Here is a 21,422-nt window from a genome sequence, read left to right as displayed (position 1 = left end):
TACTAATTTAAATAGTATCTCACAAATTACATATAGCATCGTCAAGCCAGCACCATAAACTACGGACAGACAGATTTCACGATGTAACTTAAGCAAGGAATCACGCAAGGATTCCCTTTTAAACATACTGACTAAACAGCTGCAAGAATTTAACACGGATGAAACAAAATATTGTTTCCCTTACTTAAAAAAACCTCTTTGGACAGCAACTTTTGCGAACAATTCAGCCTGAGGCAGCCACCAGCATAGCAAATTTCAGCGCAAGTGGTTAAAGCTTGCCAAAGTTATAAGCCGCCGAAGACAGTGTGTTATGCCAAGACTTGTCAGGTCACCGCAATTACAGGTAATCTTAATCCTAAACAGCTCCCCAGGAGCGCAGAATATTGCTAAACAACCCCCGCTGTAGCACCAGCCCTTCTGAAAGCAACGCAAGGGCTTGCTTGATCAATCTCTTGCACACTGAGCACCTAGAAAATACAGAGTTCAACCTCCCCTGCCTTGGAGAGACCCAAGGTGCTGTGAGAAAGGTGTCCCCGGGGTGGCCTGGGCTGGCAGGAGCCAGGATGTGACCCAAGGAGGGCTCCAGGTCTGCCCCGCGAAGAGCCCCCGCTGCCAGCAGCAGCCTCTCTGGGGAGGGGGACCCTCCCTGTGCTTACCCAGCCTCTTTCTCCAGCACTCAAATCCTTCCTCCACCGGCATGGAGGCTTCTGTGCCGTCCGTGACATTTTGTGCATCTTTTTTTTTTTATTTTTTTCCTATTCGCTTCAGCCTTGGCAGGGTTTTAACAACACACTGCCTGAAATATACTTTTTGCTGTTCTTCGGATACGATATGCGCTATCAACCACTGAATAAAATATATAGATAGTGAAGCTGTGAGTAGCATGAACTCAACTTTGCTTTCCCACAAATACAATTTTGCTTGTATGTTCTTATTTATTTTTAAGACGGTAGCAGGTTAAATCTGCCTCAGATTGGCCCACCTGATATAAATTAACCTCCTTTTCCACATGTGATTTATTTTGCTTTCATCTTCTCAAATCTGGCTCAAAATATAAATGCAGTAAAAATAGGTTTTGCAAACTCTAGGGCCAGTATAAATCTTTTCATCCAGGCTGCTTTTAATACTATACTGAAAACCTTTCTCTTAGCATACCAATGCTTCTCTGCAGCCCCTGCAACGTGTGAGCATTGCAGCACATCTCTACTACATGAAAACCTGGAAATAAAACCAACCAAAAATCGGCTACAACAACTCCAATTATTCCACCCAAAAGAAAAGCTCTCCACTATCGCCAGATTCCTGCCACCGGCTTACTTATTTGGCTTTTTTACTCCATGCGTGTGTCTAAGAAGCGACCCATTTCTTTTCTGTATTCACATTCCCGGTGAAATGTAAGCCTCCTTTTTAACCACTTCGTCATCTTTCTTCTAGACATTTTCAGTTCCCCAGTGCTGTAACTTCATCTGTCCTGATGAGACTTGGGACCGGAATACAGCTGCTGCTCTTTCCTGAGAGCAGTTTCAACTCCACGTGTCAAAGAATATATTTACTAAATATGTTGGTTTTAACCTTAAAAGACTGAGGAGAGCACGAAAGTCAAAGTGTTACTTTCAGCATCCTTAACCCAACCATACAGCATAAATTCGCATAATGGTATAAAATAAAAATGAGCAAGGCACACGGAGGGATGTGAGACAGAGTATATCATAAAACCATTTTAGTACTAATTTTCAGTTATATGGCTTACTTTGGCATGGTAATAAATCACAGAAAGCCACTCAGATTGCCCCAGTCTTGGCAAAATAATTGCCTTCGAATAGGTTTCCACAGTCTCGGGTCCAAAGCGTGATGAACAGTAAATTGAACTGCATTTACTCATTTGAGGAAAAAGACTGTTTCTCTGGTTTCCTTTGGAGCCACCTTTTGGATTAAGCTCCAAAGATTTGGAGAAGTCAGTGGCTGTGAAAAGACCTCCACGCAGGCTCTGAATGATAAGTCAGCCAAAGGCTTGATTACATTTTGAAAGAAGCAGAGCCATCGGTCATTGGGGTGCTTGCTGTGTTCCCACCACACTTGTGCCGTGCGCCGCCGGCCCGATGAAATCCCTGCCAACGAGATGCCATTCAACTAAGGCCAAAAGAGAAAAAAAAAAGTATCCACATGAAAGCAGGCCCACTTTTATTCCTACAAAACCAAATTTTACTGAAAAACACTGGGGAGCTGAATCGAATAGTTTCCTTTATTCCCAGGACAGATGTGTATGGAGGGTCTATCCTGATATCCAGGACTTGTGCAGAACAGGGTCCCTGAGAGGTGCTCTGCAGCTCATCCATTAAGTCCATGCCCTTTCTGCTGGTAGCAGTGAAGCTAATAAAAATGCCCATTTTCCTAAACAATGGCAGGATTCAGGAAGCTGCCAGGCTGTCAGCAACCCTAAAAGCAAAACCTTTAGATCTGATTGTAGCTGGAGCCAAGTTGGCAAACAAGAATAAAATCCCAACTATGACGGAGGATCTTTCCTTCTAAGACAGCTCTCCTCTACTTAGTCTGAGTTTCTTGTTTGTTGGTTCTTTTCCCATCATTCCTTTTCAAGCAGCTGTCAGGAGGGATTTGGAGCTGAAATGGGGCTACTGCTCCGACATCCTTAGGGAGGCTGGGGCTGCTCGTGCTGACCTCCAGAGAGAGCCCACACAGAGCAGGTGGTCGGACACCCCTCGCAGCTGGTGCAGAGGAACAGGGGGTTCCTGACCCACCGCAGGCCTCGGGAGGAGATGGTTCACTTAATAGAGATGCTTTTTTCCCTCCATGTGTCTAAAAAGCGCCTGGACAACCAGCCTAGAGGGATGGGGAACCTACAGCTGATGTGACTCCAGCGACCAGAGGACCTCAGCTTGGGCACAACATCTGCTGCAGGCACGGGGTGTTGCAGGATGAGGCATCTGAGTCTTCCAGTCATGGTAACTAATTTCCAATAGAGGAAGAATCAAGACTTGCATGTCTAAACACCCAGTTTAACGTTCAGATCCAAGATACTAAAGATAAAAGACATATAAAGTTTGTCTCAACCCAGTGCATTAATTACCCAACATGGGTAGATCATGGAAGGGGTTGCACATCCTCCTTGAGTCTGTGATCTTGTGTACTAACTTCACAAAGTCCTTTGCTTTTTGAGAAAAGGAACAAATTTCAACACCCTTCTGTACTCGGGAAGCTTGAAGTTGCTTGAGATTGTGGTCTGCCCGCCCCAGTCTCCGAGCTCACTGAGCGTACCAAAAGAGAAGAGGAAATTCAAGCCTTATTGCAAACTTCAAATAGAAGAGATTTGCTGCCTGATGACTCTCTCAGGCCTCTCGCAAAAGCGTACTGACAGATGCCTGCAGAGAAGGGATATTTACATTTTGCACATAAAAATCTTTATCCTCAAACCACTGAAATAAACTAAATCTCCTGTTTTGTTACCAGCCTCCCCAGAATCCAAACCAGATGCCTTAAGCCATGATTCTACTTCCAAGGATATCTCTCTTTGGTAATTCGTTAGTCGAAGCAGGAGTAGCGTTACCCAACGACACGCGAGCCTGCAGCACGCTCAGTCCATCATCTCGGCGCACCAAGACACCGCCAAGCCTACCTGTCACGAGGAAGCTGCACCGGCCAGCACCCGCTTCATTGATGATGTTGCAGTTGTAGATGCCGTAGCTGTCGCGGGAGAGGCTGCTGACGGTGTACTCGGTGGAGTCCTGCACGTCGAACTGGCCGGTGCGCAGCAGCTTGCTGCCCAGGCGCCACTCGTAGGTGAGGACTCGGGTGGGATATGCCCTCAGGACCCGGCAGCTCATGGTGATGCTCCGGCCTTGGCCTTGCCGGATCTCCAGGAAGGTGGGCTCCACGGCGGGAGGGTCTGCGGGAGACAGGAAGGGAGAGCAGGAGATTCGTAAGCGAATTAGCGTGAGAGACAGAGTTAACCAGCCGCTGCTGAAAGGCTAGAGCACCGCAGCATGACCCGGCATCCGCGAGAGGGGAACTCAATAACGGTAAGTATACAACCTCGATAGATACCGATCAGCTAGTAACAGAAATGTACACATCCAAGGCATTGCATTCTACTTATTGACGTTTTCTGCTGAGTACTTAAAGACACTGTGCTGCTTCACCGACGTTATCACTCAAGATGCAGCGAGAGGTCCTGCGCCTGTGCAGCCCGGGAGGCTCAGCCCTCCCAAGCCTCACAGAGGAACCACAGACTCCAACACACAGGACTTTCTGGAAGAGGATGGGGGAGAAAAAGAGATAAAAGCCTTGACTCGGTTTAGATAAAGTGCACAAGGCAACAATGACCCTGGCACAGAGTTGAGGCAGCGATTCTTTGTTCACTGGGGGACCTAACTTTGCAGTGGCAGAAGATGGATCGATGAAGCAGTGCAGGCAGCCCTCCACACCCCATCCCGGCAGCTGCCTTCAGGCTTCAACAAATATATTTGTTAATCAAATGTTAATCAAATGTCAATCTTATGTTAATCTTTTCTATCCACTCAGGTGGTAGTTTTGATATTCCAGTAAGCACAGAATGGGCCATTTTCCCATAACTTGAACTAAACTGCATTTTAAATAATTTAGATTTGCAGCTACAAACTCTGACAGACTTTTGATCCCAGCAAAATACAAAATAAATGAAATATAGCCAACGTACAGTGTATGCAAAAACTTCACCCTCCCCTTTGCCTTTTGATAACTTAATCATTTCAGAAGAATAAGGACAACCTGGACAGAATAATGTTGGCACTCAGCTCTTGTCAGCACAGCTACTTAGATCAGGTAGCGTGCATGAAAAACGTGCATGTGTTTGCAATTGGATGCAAAACAGTGAGTGACAAGACATTCTGGCTTTTTAAAAAACACAGCTCATTTTTTAGCCCATGAGAAAGAAGAAATCCTGAAAGCCTCCTGTGCCAGTAAGATACATGAAATCTTTGCATCCATATTAAAAGAGCTGTCTTACAGACATAAACCATAAAAACATAAAATCCCTGACGAGCTCTGCAAGAGAACAATCTTCACAGAGTCCACGCCATGCTCCTTTCAGAAGGAGCTCTCTTTTACCATTATCTCTCCAAGAGCATCTCGTCCTCAGGTTCTTCATTGGTCGGTATCTCCATCACAGATACCAATAACCTTCAGACTCTTTATATTTAATTACCTACATAATGGAAGCTGTAAACAGATTCCCTCAGCTCCTGCAAATTAGGAACCGTACTTGCACATGTACCGCTGCTCACCACCTCTTGCTTAGACAAGAATCCAGCTAAACCCAGGGTACTTGAAATTAAAGTAAATTTTGGAGACTGTCATATTACGGCAATGTTGCTTAGAGCTCATGACATCCAGCTATCGTATTTGTAGCTCATTGCAATGATCACCATTTCTCTTGTATCATGATCCAAGTTTGGAATTACTGGGAGAGGACTACTACTATTTGGTAGGAAGGTGAGCAGAGAGGCAGAAGTGGTGAAGAGCATCAGAGGTGGGGTACAGGGCTCAGTGGTACAGGATGATGAAATGGCAGATATTAACTCTGAGGACAATCGCCCCTGACTGAGATTCCCCCAAAAATGACTGATGAAGAAGAGATCATGTGGAATCTACCGATTCAAAACCCCATTGATCCCAGCCTGACCTTTCCTCTTCGTAGATTAGCTATCATATGGCTTTGTGTAATTTTGAAGCCAGATTCTTAACTGGTACATGGACTGCAGTACAGCCACAGATAACTGCAAATAAAAGACCAGAAATCCTAAATCCTCAATACCACAAGCCTTCTCTCCATTGATAATATTCCCCAATTTTGTGTCATCAGAAAGTTTCATCATAGCGTGACTATTCTTTGTGCCCAGGTACAGAATGAAAAATATGAAAGAAGATAAATTCTTAAGAAATTCCACTAGTCTCTCTGTCCAGCCTGATGTTTGCCCTTTCAACACAACCCAACAGTGTCTTCATCTGCCCTCACTGTACAATTTCTCCACCTTATTCTGCTTCACTAATAGTTTCCCAAGGCAGTAGCTTTGCAGGGAATTGTTAGCTTAAAGATAAGAGTTATTCTTGGGAAAGAAAATGTGCCAGATCTCAGCTTTTTTCTAAGGGAGGGCTACTTAGCTAGTCAAGCCTGATCTGCCTTTCACAGATTCTCGTATTTTTCTCTAATCACCCTGTTTTACAGTTGTTTGTACTTTCCAAATACTTTCTAAATCATGATATATAATGGATATCAGAGAAATTATTAATCAAATTTACTAATATTTACTATTGTCGAGTCATTTCTCTGCCCTGAGAAGTAAGCTCTCCAGGTTTTCTTTCCATTTCAGCCGTGATAATTCCACATCCATAACCTCTTCAGCCCCATTGCCTTTACCCTCACAGCCAGTACCATAATACACTTTTAAATCCAGGTAAAATTATCCCCAACTTTGAGCTGGACACAGATTAGCCTATAAAATGATAGAACATAAGGATGCTTAAACAGCATCTGACTGAAGACGCTCCTGGCCCAGCATCCTCCACTGGTCCTGAGTGCCTGGGGGAGAGGGAGAGCACAGAGGGCACTGGAGAGCTTTGGGACAGGAACTTTCTGCAAGCTGTGTGTGTGATGTTTTAAATAGCCTTTAATGGGTGGTTTTGCTATCATTTTCTCCTATTACTTATAAGCCCATTTAAGGTTTGAACATCCAAAGCTTGCCTACAATTTGTAATAATGTCCTCTTCTTTTGCTTGTTTTGCTGTTTCCATTTGATGCACCATATTCAGTGAACAATAATTCTCTGTTCACCTCTCCATGGCAGCTCTGCTTTAATGACTTTTAGCATATATTGGTATTCAGTCCTCTCTTTCTTCTTCCCCTGGTTTATTTACTTATAAGATACTTTAGCCTTATAAATAGCTTTTAAATGAAAGTTTCCCCTGCCTTTAAGGTCAAAATAGTCCTTAATATACAGAATTTCCATCTGTCCACGAACAGATGATACCCGGTGACAGAAAAAGAAAATTAACTTTGGTTGCTCATTTCAGAGTTACACTTTTGCAGGTAACAACTTTAATGGAAAAGGAAAGGGATGATAAAAACTACAATATATGACAGTAGCCAGAGCTAACAGTTCATTTTTCTGTTTTTTGTTTTTACAAGATAGTGACTTCACAGCTAGCGAAGGTGCTAGTGTCTCAAGCATCTTCTGAGAGTAATGATGCTCAGAAGGAAACTTACTCGGTAGCTGTTTGGAACTTATATGTGTTTAATTCATTTGCATTAGCTCTTCCCCAAGGCTTTAGCAATTTGATTTAATTTACTTCGCTGTACTTATTCCCATCTTTCATAATTCTAGTATTAGTTTTTGAAAAATATATGGAAACGCCGCAAAAGGAGTACAGTTCATTCTCTTAAACAATTATCTCTGGGAAGCAAACAGTCTGAAGTTAAAACAGGCTTTATATTAATGTTTAATGAATTTTTTAGCCTAAGTACATTCACGTCTTACGGATTATAGAATGGAAAATAAAGGCTCCCTAGCTATCAAGAGAAATGACAGCAAGGATGCTTGTTTGTTTTAAACCAGGCAGCTGTTCTTCATGGTGTGGATCATATCATGGTCTTTATTGTAAGTTTTGTTATGGAGAAAACATACCATTCAGTGAATTTATTTTGACTGTGTGGCCTTGAGCAGAGACTTTGCCTGCTGATTTGGTTTCTCCAATTTGCATTCTAGCCTAAGCAAATTAATTAGTTTCTCTCTCCCAGCTCTAGAAACAGGAATAAATATGAAAAACTGATGCCTCTGCTTCAGTTTCTATTGCATTTGTGGCCACTTTTTATTTGATTCACCCAATAGGAATGTTATTCTAACAACAATCAACGTCAGCTGCAGAGAAGGAGTAACCTTTAAATACTCCTGGGGTAGGACTTGCACCACAGAAAACAAGACCAGTAAATGATAAATCAGGTCAGGTGACACCATCTTATCAGGGGGCCGAGGGTCTAGGTGGGCAGGGGACCACACCGCTGCCTTGCAGAGCAGCCCGTGATGGGCCGGGTGATGCAGGAGGTGGGACTTGCACCCTGCCAGCCGGGGAACGGTGCTAAGCCATGGCGTATTTAAAAAGCCAGCGAAGCCGAGACGATTTAAGCAAGCGTTGTTTCCAATATCTGATTGAAACATACTGTAAATTATTTTATTGCCAGAGGGATGTGCAGTGGAAAGTCAGAGTCATTCTAGCTTAAAAAGGCAGCCTTTCTTCTTTCTTTTTCTTTTCTTTTTTTTAAGTTATTGAGGGCATGTTTGCCTGTGAGGGAAAGTTACTTGCTAGGATTTGTATCCTGCCTGGTAATGAAGGCTTGGGCTAGGCAGTCAATTTTATTTTTTTTATTTTGTGTCTAGACCTGTGCCTCTGATATATCATGCCCGGGCTCTGAAGATTACTCTCAGGAAAATTGTGTGGCATTTCTTCAACTTCCAGCAGAGGCAGCACTTTGTCTCCCAGGCCACGTCAGTGAGTATTTTATAGGTTACAAAGTAGATGTTACATATTATGTTGTTAGCAATGGGGCTTGTGTGCTTTTATAAAAAAAAAAAAAAGATTCATTAATATATATATGTGTAAATATACCAGAATTAGATGCATGGAAATCTGCTGTCTGATACGTGCTTGTATAGATCAGGAGAGTCAATATAACATATATAATGTCTACTCAAATATTTTAATGGGTTTTACCTTCCTCCAATACCTTCTGAACCTAAAAATAAAGGAAGTCTGTGCACTTTCATTTGATATACAGCTCTGCAGACTTCCTCGGCGAAGCTGCTCAGAGAAGCTGTGCTCCTGGAGTCCCTGTAGCAGACAGTCAGTAGATTTGACAGTAAAGCTCTGGTTTTCCTCTTTTTTTTTTTTTTTTTTTTTAATTGTAACAAGGTATCTTAGCAAAAGTTCTTAAAAAAAAACCCCAGGCTCCCATGGATTAGGGTGCGCTGGTGTGGATGGGGGGGTCTTCTTGTGGATTAGTAAAGGATTTGAAGACAGGAGATACAGGGAAGGAAGAGCTGCTGAGTTCACAGTACCTGGGATCTCATCAGATGTTGGTGTGGGCTCCCAAAGACACCCAAAGACACACGCGGCTCACCTTCACGGGCAGTACGGCAGACTGCAATGCTGGGGGCATCGTTGGGGATTTAAATCTGAATCTGGCTAAGAGTAGCTGCAGAAGAATACTGCCATATTGAGTAAATTGGTAATAAAACCCACGCACGTAATTAATTCATCAGTTGCAAAGGAAACCCCAGTTCCTAATGAAGTCCAATCTAATGGAGGCTAATCAAGTGGTGCCTTTCAGGAAGGAGATCTTGGAGCTGCTGTGGATATTTCTCTGAAAACAGCTTAGTGTTCTTTACCGGTGCAAACAGCCGGCGATGTCCAGAGCTAACCGAAAGGAAGAGACCCAGTGAAGCTATCGTGCAGCAGGTTTAAGGCAAATGTCAGAAACTATTCCTTTAGACAAAGTACCGCAGCCATTTGGACAACTCATTGCTGTTTTTTGTTCCGGAGGTGGAAGTCAGAACAGAGCCAGACCTGGCCGAGCACGATACGCCTACGAGCGGCTGTTAAAACCGGTGGTGGGAATACAGCCTCCAGCAGATCACTGGATGCTGAAACATGCTGGGGAAAGATCGCTCTATTCATCTGCACTGCAGGACTCATTACGATGCTGGCAAAGCCTTACACGATTTCCACCCCTCCGCAGTCGTTACTCCCATGTCTCTCCATCCTCCAGCTGTTCTTTCCGGGCGCCTCCAGCTATTTTGAGGATTATTTTCATATGCAATTGAAAACTAAAATGAAATGGCACTTTAAGCTTTCCAGGTCCTGACTTGGTTTTATTTAACGCAGTAGAAAACAAAACATCACCAAAAAATAAATTCAAATCAGCTTCCTGGCTACCGTGGAGAAGCAGCCAGACTGATGGCAAGGGCTGGAGAGCATACCCGCTCCAACAGTGCTCTCTTCCAAGGGATTTGTATAAACACTCAACTGGGACCCTTAAACTGCTCTCAACCCAGCTCTGCTAAAACAAACTACCCACTAAAAACCTTCTGATGGCAAAGGATGCACCAAGCAGCGCGGCTGGGAGCAGACAGCAGCTCTGCCTGCAGCATCTGCCCTGCCAGCCCTCCTCCGCCGTGCTTCTCCGATGATGAAACCAAACCCTCCCAAACCCCAGGACCCTTTCCCCAGAAGGCAGGGGAAGGAGAAGTACCTTCGCCTGCTCGTCTGCTCTGTTTGGAGCTGCTGGAGAGCTGCCTTTGCTTCAGGCACTGCAAAGACTATACGAGTCAGTCCTTTCTCGGTGCTGTATAAAAACGCTCTCGGATATGAGAATGGTGGAAGCACTATGCAAGTCTAGACAGGTAAACTATTTAGTCTTTAAAACTCCTAAGTGATTTACAGCTGCTGTTATCCCTTTATATAGGCAGGGCATGATCTCCATGAAAATGCCTCTAGCAACTTCCAGAAGTGGCTGGATAACGGAGCATCTCAACCCCAGTCTGCCTGTATCTTTTTGAAGCTAAACAAACACTGTATTTTTCTAGGTAAATAAAAATCACATATGCACACATTTGAAAAAATAATAATAATCCCTATAACATATAAATAGTTCTACAGCTAACTAGTGTGGGCTTTGGTGGCAAAATTGAGATAATGGGATGTAATATTGCCTTGGTTCCCACAGAGGCCTGCAGAAAGCAAGTGCGTATATACCTAAATAAATGAAAAAAATAAGCATAGGCTCTCTTTTGTGAAGAAGTTGAGAGATCCTAATAATGCTGAAGAGTTAGGCAAAAAAGAATCATGAAGATACTCTTTTGAGGCAATGGGAAACTTCTTACAGTGCTGCCTTACAGAACTTGCTCGGTCTTTTAACCAGACAGAAAATTCAAAGGAATTTGACCAGACTGTAAAAGCATACTTCAGAATTTATGTATTTCTGGAATCCCGTAGTCGAACTTGTGGTTTTACTTCGCTACTGGGTTGCATGTGGAGGTGACTGAGTGAAACCTGACATCCAGGACACAGAGAAGCCCAGACTAGATGGCCAGAGAGCGTTAGGAAACTCGAGTGCATAATGATTGTAATCCCCATGAAAATGACAACAGCAATTTTCCAGGCAAAGCTCAGAGACAGGTATTACAACCTCGGGTAATGGATTTATTTCAGTGAAATGAAAACGTTATGTCCAGAAATAGAAAAAATCATTTGCATACCTACTCGTAAATTAAAATAGAATTGCAAAACCAACCTGGAACCGTGCAGTCACAAACCAGCCCCGTGCGCAGAAAACGACCCGCAGCATGCCAAGGGGAATCCCTATTTGCATGGAAATTCGCTGTCCAGATGTGACACCACCGAAGTTTTCTGAACCTTTTGGACCAAGGGACAACCACCGAGCCTCGTCGTTTCTCCTCGGCGTGGTCAGGCAGGAGCAGTGCTAGGGAAGGGAGGGGACATCGTGCTGGGGACCTCCAGTGCTCCTGGCTACCTATGGGACCGTTACCGTCATGCAAAATAGTGGTAAATGAGCTGTCTTTCTGCAAAATCAAAGTTATCAAGTTCTTGAGAGTGGTGACTAGGCTTCTGCGATTGTAAACCCTTCTGCAAACCATGTACTGACATATGCTGTTGCAGCCAATGCAAAAAAAAAAAAAAAAAAAAGAATTTACACTGAAATCTACCTAACTCAAAATCCATCTAACTTAACATTTAGACCTTGTTAGGTCTGAAATTTAGATTAGCTGGAAAACTTCAGACTCCATCGAAAGCTCAGTCTGGCGCATGCTGTCCCCTGTCTGGATGAAGTGTGAGAGTCAATCTCAGTCCCGTGGATAAGGCGACGTGCAACGCTTTGTGTGCCAGGAATAAAAACCAAGTTGCATCAAGTCTTCTGACTTCTTCCTGCAAGTGTTGTCTGCGTCCAGGAGGACAGATCTCGCCTTCTCCCTGCGCTAAATGGAGCTAACCAAAATTATCCACTGGCATGTCTCTATAATAATGACCCTGAATGGTAATACATGTTTTTGGCTTGCAGCTCTGTTGGGAGCATTCCCTGGTGCTTTTTTGGGGGGGTCACGGCTCCCTCTTATCTGAAACTCAGCTCTGGCAGACGTCCCCCGTGAGATACCTCCTCCTGGAGGCTGGCTGGAAATCGGGACAAGAATGATAAATTTAAGAGATGTCCTTTTTCTTGCTGATTTTACCCTGTTACATCCTCTAGGATGTCGGACAGGTTTCACGTGACATCGTGGTGTCAGCACAGCTTCCCCACCAGGCTGCTGTTATTTCAGTTTTAGTATATTAAACGGAGTATGAAAAGCACCTAAAAAGGCATCTGCCGGCGATTTGTGCCTCGTGTGACCTTTCGCTGCTGTGAGCTCAGGCCTCCTCTTTCACCTTTCCAGCTCTCGCTGAATGCCATCCCCACGTGCCTTCCTAATTTACACTGTTAGGAGTCCTGGAGCAGAAAACGGCGAGTTTTTCACTGTGAGAATCTGTTGTTAGACCTCTCCACAGAAGTGTTCAAGCATTCAGTAACAAAGCAAACTACTGTTGGTTTTAACCAAAATCATCTGAAAACTAATTAGAAACTGGCGAGCTTCAGCTGATCCTGGCTTTCTAAGAAGAAAATAGCAGTTTGATGAAAAAGAAAACTATTTAGGGAAAGTCAGTTTTCCATTCAGATGTTTTTAAGACAGTGCTTGTTGACCACTGCCGATGAAAACGGCTATTTAACATTAATTTTACAATGGGAGGAGAAAAAAAAGGTAGGTGATGTGCGCACCATCATGTTTCTCTGGAAGGAGTTAGGTTCATGAGCTTCCCCATTTTCATATATTATTTCTTCCGTACAATTCTCCATAACTGGCACCCTGCAGGAGCCTAGGAGAGACTCACTGCATCACCCTTAAATTGCAGCTTGGGCAGAGCGTTGCCTGTCCCTGACCTTGTTCACAGCGAGGAAATGCGTGAATGTGCTCCCTAGACTTTTGGGGTGAGAGCTAAACAGTCCTCTCTGCCTTCAGAATCGCTGGAAGGGCATTTGCTCAAAGGCTTAACTTATTTCTTAATTAAAGCATCCTCTGTGAGCGACAGTAAGTATCCTCTGCAGAAGTTCAGCTTCATTAGGAGAAAAAGCTATTTTTTTCTTTTTTTTTTTTTTTTTAAAAAGCTAGAGAATGAAAGTACATTTTTGTTTGTCTGACCCTTTGTACATGAGTAGGGCTGATAAATTTACCACTGTAACCTAAAATAAATAGATTCCATTACCTGAGTGGCTGCAATATAATCTTCAGCTTCCTCCTCCTGGCTTGCAGAGATCCGTGCGTGCTAAGGCAATGCACCTCTCTTGTTCTCCTTTTTCCAGAGTAATTACTGCCTATAAACTGAATTTGGCAACACGGAGTATTGCTAGGCTTGGAGGAAAATAATTTTGTACTTGTTAGTGCTGTCATATTTCATTTATTAGCTTGTTATCAGATAGTTGTAGTCACTGTCGTGGCGGTGTCATGCTGCGTGGATGACAGCCGTGTTACTCTGTAAAATGGGTCCTACCCCAAAGAGTTTGCAATGGGAATGCAACCAAGAGAGAGGAATGCAGATGGATGTGGGTGCCCGGAGAGATGGACCTGACAGCAAACCAGAAGTGCTGGCACAGCCGATGCAGGGCTTGGCATGCTCACTGCCAAGTTTGCAGCATTTAAGTTATCTATTTAGTTTTCTAAGTTATCTGTTTAGTTTTCTAGGTTTGTTTGGTTTGTTTAAGTTAAATGTTGGTGATTTATTTATTTAAAAGTATACCTATTTTTTTATATTAGTCAGATTTTATTGTAGTGAAAATATACCTGAAATAGTTCTACCACAGGCAACAATCTTCCCTTTTTGTTTTTGTTTCCAAATAAAGATTTCAAAAATATTTTTCAATAGTCTCACAACAAGAAAAGGATCTCTGAAAACTACTTCACGAGGATTTCTGGGAAAAAAAATAGAAATTGAACAAGAGCTTGGGGCAGATGCCCAGCCAGCACCCGTAGCTGTATCTCTGATGAAACCCACAGCGCCCTGGCTGTTTGTGCCAGCTGGGCACCTTCCCTGGGTACCCAGATGTGTCCTACGTAAGAAATGTTTTCTAAGGACTGATGGGAATGTAGTAATTTGTTGTAGGTGTGGATTTTAAAAAATTTCCTATTTGGGGATTTTTCAAGTGCCAGTGGTATATTGTAAAAGCAATGATTGATAAACACTGTAAATATGGTGGATGTTCCCTCCTCCATTTGTTGGTCTAGGCGCTGCCTATCCTTATTAGCTCTAATTATCAATGTCTGCGGCTGCAGACATTTGCTGGGATTTTCCTGGCTGATGCCTCTGTCCTGGTTTGGCTTCTTGACAGGGCAATAAATTTTCTGAGAATACTGAACAAGCAGCAAGCATCACGCAGCAGCTCTGAATTTTGTAAGATCAAATATTTGAGCTAAAACACGTGAAACTTCTGCAAGTGAAAAATATTCAAATGAGTAAACAAGCAAGAAATAACTTAGGAGTAAAGCTGCAACATCAATTTTCCCACATATCTGCAAATCATTATTTGCTTTATTTGACTAGCTGTAGCGATATTGTTGAATAACGATGAGCTTCTTTAAAAAGCCATGAAACAGGTATAATCCACGGTCTTTCAATAGCGTCTACTCTGTTGATGATCTTTTATGGGCTGTGCTGGTATTCCTTATATTTTGTGAAATGAAAATTGTAATGTCTGAAAATAAAAGTCTTGAACAATACCGTGGCAACACTTTTTCTCTTACAAGACGTCACAAAGGAAGCAGTGTCTTAACCCTTAACAGCTGTCCCTCCCTGTGCACAGGCCAGTCGTGGCACCCAAATTTGTCTCTCCCCTCTCCCCAGGACTGAGGAACATCTCTGGAGAAGCAGGGACCCACTGGTGACACCCTTGCAGCCTGCACGCTTTGCAGAGAGGTGGCTGGGAAAAACTCTGCACTTCTTTTTAAAGCATTTTTCAGCTGAAGAGATATTGCACACAAACATCATCTGCCAACTTTGCAGGTAGGTCTGAGTTGTATTTAGTTTTGCTAGCCCTGCATTTGGTCTCAAAGTGTTTTATGGACCCATAAAAGAGACTGCAATCCCACAACAACGCTGTGATGCAAAACAAAAGCTGTACGTCCCCGTTCCGCGTAGCCATCATGCTGTGCGTGGCTGCAAGCCATGGGAGTTGCCTCTGCTTGGAGCTGCTCCCCACCAGCAGCTGACGGTCATAAATCAGGGCATTCGTTTTGGAAGTGGCTGAGCAAGTTGTGAAAAAAATTGCACTGAAGATCTGTCAAACCCTAGGAAGTTTGCTTTAAATTCAGATATGGGGGAAAGATTTCCACATCCATCTCTCGTTCTACCCGGAGCAGACTTCCCGCAGTTACCAAAGGGCTGACCTACGTGGAGATCAACTCCAAGAAACATCTAAAAGGAGTCCTACCAGGACTTTATTATTTAATAATAAACAATGGCTTTCTATTGCATCTCGGTGTGGTCTCGTCACATCTCTTTCCTCCAGACCAGCCCTACCCAAACCGCTGTTGATGAAATCATCCCCTTCCCTGCTGCTAAAACTATATTGTTTCCCCTATTCAAATCTCTTCACAGGCCTCCTGGATATTTAATCAGTGAATACAAACTCCTCAGTTGGGGAGAAACTCAAGATTCAATGTGACTTTAAAGAAACTGGCATCGTAACTACCTGATTAGATATGGGAACTGCTATTATTATTTTAGTACCAGACTTGCTGTCTCTTTCCATTTCCTGTGCTCTATTTGCTTATTTTCCCTGCTCTACGAGATGTGTCCTTCCAGTTATTAGGAGGAACTCTCTCCTCAGACCTCAGAAAAAAACCCCAAAACCCTGCTGCCTTGCAAAGACCAGAAAGGTCTCTGCTTTTCCTTCTCAGGCCAATTCATCATAATATTCCAGAGGTATATTTTCAGAAAGCCTTGCAGGAAAAGTCCTACCAAGTGTTGCAAAAGTGTGACTTTTTAAAAAATTTTTTTTTTTTTTTACTTTTGAAGATAATTTAATATCTCTCTTCCAGAATTTTTTTAGGTAGGTTAAGATAAAAACTGAAAAACAAACAAACAAACCAAACTCACATAAACATAAAAGAACTAATGGAAATAGCAGGTAACGTTAATTAAAACATATTGGTTTAACTCCTGTTAATTCCTATATGCTTTTCTAAGAGACAATTAAATAAACATTCAGGTAGTCTATGTAAAAATGTTCATTTTAGGATGAAGAGACCCCTAATTCACACATATTGTTTGTCTCCTTAAAAGTCATCTGGAAAATAACTACAAGATTTAAATATTTCACTGTTAAATATTATACTGCTTCAATCAAAAATCCCTAGTATTTAATTGCAAGGAAGAATCCTCACAGTGGTTAAAGAAAACTACCACAAGAAAGATTAAAGAGAACTTTAACACACTTTAGCACTTACGTACTCAAATAACATCTAATATTCACTTAGAATTTGCTATCTGCTGTATCAAGCAACCTTCTTAAAAGCCTAATTTTAAATATTGGAAAAGACCTTCCTCTGCCTGGTGCATCTGAACCAGGGCGCTCAGCTCTCCTCCCTTAGCGATCCAGACAGTTATGCTACACCCTCGCTCTTTCCTGAAGTGACTCATACCAGTTCCCTTGAAATATTTAGCAGCAAAATCAATTTTTTAGGCTACTCAGTCCCACAATAAGCACTTCATCATTTGCAGGATCGGGCCCTATAATATTGAACACGTGCAGAGCAGAGAGGAGGACGCCCTGCCCAAACCACCCCTCTGAAACGCAAGCGCTAAGAAACGGCACGAATCGGGGAAGTTATGGCATACATCACAAACACGCGCGGTGCAAAGAAGCAACGTGCCAACGGGGAGCTGTTTTGCTATGCGCAGTGCCGTACAGCCAATAAATCTTTGGCTGTGCCCCATGCCTGCATCCCAAGTTCAGCACAGACGCAAATCCATTTAGGACAAAGGCAGGCTTTGGAACCACCATCACCAATACTCACATTGAATCAATCTTTTTTTACTAAATTGTTTTCCTGGTCACCATCTGGTCCTTCAATAAAAGGAAGCTCTGTCAATATATGTGATTTCCTTTATTTCGGTCAGAGAAGCACAAGCATATTTTGGTTATTAAAGGTCTTCCTGCTCTATGCTTTTGTATTTTTAGTTGAAGTTCTTCAGAAATATTAGATGTTTCAGTAGAAATCTCAGGCTACAAAACAATAAGGAGGAAGCCACCCTCTTTTAAACAAAATCTTGCAGAAAGGACATCTCCTGATGGTTAAGTCTTTCATGAAAGAATGAAGATCTTCTAGTTCTTGTAACGAAACCATCCTCTTCCATCAGATCTCACAGTCTTTGGAAACACTTTTTTTTTCACAGCATTACCATGATATCATAGCATTTCATAGCATGGTCGCTGGTCGGTGTGCAGAGCTTCCCGATGCTGCTGTAGCACAAATGAGCGGTGGCGTGGGCTGCTCTGCCAGTACTCACGACATGGGCTCCCTTATTTCTTTTTCTCTTCTCCACGCATCCCTGAATAGATGCATTTTCTTTGCAGTGTCGCCAGCCTGCTGCTTGCTGAGTGAGTCCTTGACCTTGTTGACTGTATCCACCGAAGGCTTGAAATCGAGGGGGTCGCTCAGAGCAAGAAGCAGCGGCCAACTCAAGCTCTTACCAACAGCACAAGACTGTTCAGGATGCCTACAGTGGGGAAACAACTAGGGAAGCTGCTGTAACAGCAACAGGATTGGATTTGAGGCCAATACAGCACAAGGATGCAACGCAAGGGCACCATCCCAGGCAAAGGACAGTGTAGCACTGGGTTATTTCTACTTTTCCTCTGTGATTAAATACCTCCTACAGCTCAGAGCAGGGAAGTGATGCCAGATCTATTACATTTATACCTCTGGCCATCTGAGCAGATAGATGATTGTGGCTCTCTTTCTCCCTTGAGTTCCTCCTTACCACCCTGGGCCAAAAAAGAAACAGCAAAGGAACAGGCTATGGAGTAGGAAAAATGATTCCTGCATCTTGGCTAAGTCCCCAAAATATAAAGTTGCCTGTGAGAGGTACCTGAGTTATTCTGCACTCGGGTCCTGGAAGGATGGTTGCTGCTCACTGAAGTTAGGATGATGGCCAAAGCCTTCAAATTTTAGTGCAACTCACTAGCCACAGAATGATTTGATGGTGCATAGAGGAATAGCGTTTAAAACCAGATTTGCCAAGAGAACTTTTATGCAGATGGTGATGAAGTTTTTTTCAGCCTTAACAATCCATGAATATAAAGTCTTCCCGTTGGAACTATCATCACATTTCAGAACAATTATTCTCACAGGAGCTACATTTAAGCATTGTTATTGCTCAGCTAAAGCCAGTAGCACCACAGTGCTTTACACCAGCCCAGGAAAAGCTCCATGAATCTAACGTTGCTTTGCATTTACTAAAAATACTGTGCGGCATTAATACAAGATCCTAACATATTTCAACAAGTGCCTTTTGTGCTTGGCTTTTGGATAAAAGTAAATGAAAGAAGATTTGAAAGGCCAAATAAGACAAGTAAATAGCATCAATTCTAGATTTGTGTGACTTTAAACAAAAGTTAAGTTCTGCCATTGTCCTTCAAGTGCTCGCGCACAAATAAAAGTTCAGGACTAAAGCAGCAAATCATTCACAACAGCATGTACTTTATAATGAAATCTTACAGAGCAATTTGCTAGTAATTTATGTCATGTAGCAGCCAGAATCAACCACTTATGTTTAATTTCCAACAAATTAGAATAGTCCAGGGTAGTAATTCTACCTGCAGAGTGATTCCTTTTAATGTAGTACATGTATGTAGGCATAAATACATGGTCATTGGAATCCAATTCCTACAGAAACCCCCGTGGCAGCAATAGCGTTTTATTTGTGCTTTGGCTAATAGATCCTCTTCAGTGAATGAAGATATGCAAATTTTTATCATTGTGAAGATACATTACAAGAATTAAAATGCAATGCCTGCATGAAAATTAAATGGGGTATAAAAATAGCTGCGATGGGTTCTTTCTAATGACTTCTATGACAGATGTAGGCATGATTAATGACGACGCAATAATGCCTTGGCTGAACTTAATCACTAACACATCAGTTAATATTGACAAAGAGGAAATGAATGATACAGAGGCATCTACACCCAGAATCGCTAGAACAGAGTGCATATTAACTACTTTGGGAGGCTTAGCACAGGCAGAGGTGATACGTCATTCATAGCGTTGGATCCAACTCGCTTGCATGACTGCTGAATGGGAGTTCTGCTGAACTCATGTCACCAACCGGTGACTGGTGATTTCTTAGTCATCTGTCGGCTAATAAATCCTCCAGGAATCAATCCTCAATTTGTCACAATTTTTTTTGTTTATGTGTAGCTGAAATATTCAGATGCAAGAAATACGGTGGGACCTTTGAGTCTACAAACTATCTGGACGTGTTCTGAGATCCAAGGGGTCCAACAACAGAAGGGACAATTGCAAGTAGCCGCTGTGGTCCCATGCCTCCAGAATTTAACTCCAGTATTTTCACATCAGACCTATAACTCAACTCTGGGCTGGAAGATACAGACTTCTGCAGAAGACGTCCCAGCTCAATTTAAAGATCTTTGACAATGAACATGAATCCACAACCATATTTCAGCTGTCCAAGTGATTCAAAACACACATTTCATTTCTGGATCTTCCTCTACTTACTTTTGGAAATTGTATACTCAAAAAATTATATAGAGAGTACAATCTATCCATGTATTTTATTTTCTTGAATAAATTAAATAGAATTAGCTTTTCCAGTCTCCCACGGCAAGGCAGTTTTTCCAGCTCTTGAACAGAAAACCCAGATCCCTTGCCGGATGTATGCCGTAACGCTGCATACCCTGATGCTGCGTACCCTAACATTGCACCACATAGCTGATGGAGACACGTGGCCTGAGGAGGGATGTCACTGGGGAAGCAGTACACAGAGTGGTTTCAATTAAATTCCATGAGTATTAGTACTACAGCCTGAATGGTTTAATCAATGACCAGGAAGGATGCATGAACCTTGCATTGGGAAAGAGGACATACAACACAAGGATTAAATTAATATTAAATAACAAAGTAGGCGATGCAGTCATACCTAGAGCTAGGTTAACTGGCAAGCTGGGCTTGTTCAACCAAATTGCAGGTTTCTGTACGAAAGCAGAATTGCAAAGTTCTACGCCAGCACCCGCTGGAGAGCAACACAGTGCAGTGCAAGCAGCCCAGGCTCTGCACTGCTGCCAACCTTGGGTCTCTTCTGGGGCGGGAGAGGCATTGGGAAAGACCTTTTCATCAGGAGGGCAGTGCAGCACTGGGACAGGCACCCATGGAAGTTGTGCAGTCCCCAACCTTGGAGGTTTCGAAACTTGGCTGGAAAAACCATGACTGATCTGGTTTAGCATCGGTGATAGAGATGCTCCAGTGTCTCTAAAAAGTGCCGGCCGTATCTACAGAATGGAGACTGCAAAAGCAATGGAGACATCACCGTGCACAAGCAGTTCACCATGAGCTCCTGGAGCAGCAATGAGCAGCTGGGGAAGCTGATGGAGGGAGAAAGGAAGGGAGCGTACTCTGTGGGCAACGCCAGCAACACCAGCCTGCAAACAGTCCTACTGTCTACATGCTTAAAAGGTTCTCAGGGGAGAGTCTACGAAAGAGCCAGGAAACTGATCTGATGGAGAGACAAAATGGCTTACCAGAAGCAGAAAAACAAAGTGTTTGATCTGTTTAATTTTTCAAACCAGCGATAAAGAAGTGACTGGATGGCACTCTATAAACACATCCACACTGTGAAAATGTTGCGTCCTAAAGGGCACTCAAACACACCGCAAGGGAAGGTGAAACAGGAAAGAACAGGTGAGAGACGTGTATGGGCAAATTCAAGGTAGACATAAGACACAGATTTTAACAGTAAGACTGTTAAAACCACAAAGGAAGCAATGGATTCACTGTTTCTTGTTATTGTCAGGCTGAGTTATTGACATAAGTCATTGATACAAACAGTCAGTGACATCTAGGTCAGCAGTATACAGGAACCCTGACTAAATGATTTAACTGTGCATTTTAAACACTGCCTCGTTCCTGCAACCGCTCCCAGAGCTCTTTGCAGCTTCCCAGTGTGAGGCAGGGGAGCCGCAGCCTGGCAGAGCAGCCAGCAGCAGCCTCGGCCATCCCACAACCACAGACGTGCCACCGGTCACATCCAACGCTAGC

At 43.0% G+C, this 21,422-nt stretch overlaps 1 protein-coding gene across 1 annotated transcript in view; it reads right to left on the bottom strand.

Moving 5' to 3' along the window:
• The window catches only part of LOC127017211 (MAM domain-containing glycosylphosphatidylinositol anchor protein 2), a 187,960-nt gene that overhangs the window by 81,757 nt on the left and 84,781 nt on the right, over nucleotides 1-21,422 (bottom strand). The window contains exon 7 of the mRNA XM_050898185.1: nucleotides 3,632-3,901. Coding sequence (XP_050754142.1) covers nucleotides 3,632-3,901 — 270 coding nt within the window. The remainder of the gene's footprint in view (nucleotides 1-3,631; nucleotides 3,902-21,422) is intronic.

Source organism: Gymnogyps californianus, chromosome 5 (genome assembly GCF_018139145.2).
Source record: "Gymnogyps californianus isolate 813 chromosome 5, ASM1813914v2, whole genome shotgun sequence".
In the NCBI taxonomy this organism is placed as follows: domain Eukaryota; kingdom Metazoa; phylum Chordata; class Aves; order Accipitriformes; family Cathartidae; genus Gymnogyps; species Gymnogyps californianus.
This window is presented reverse-complemented; position numbering and strand designations above follow the sequence as displayed.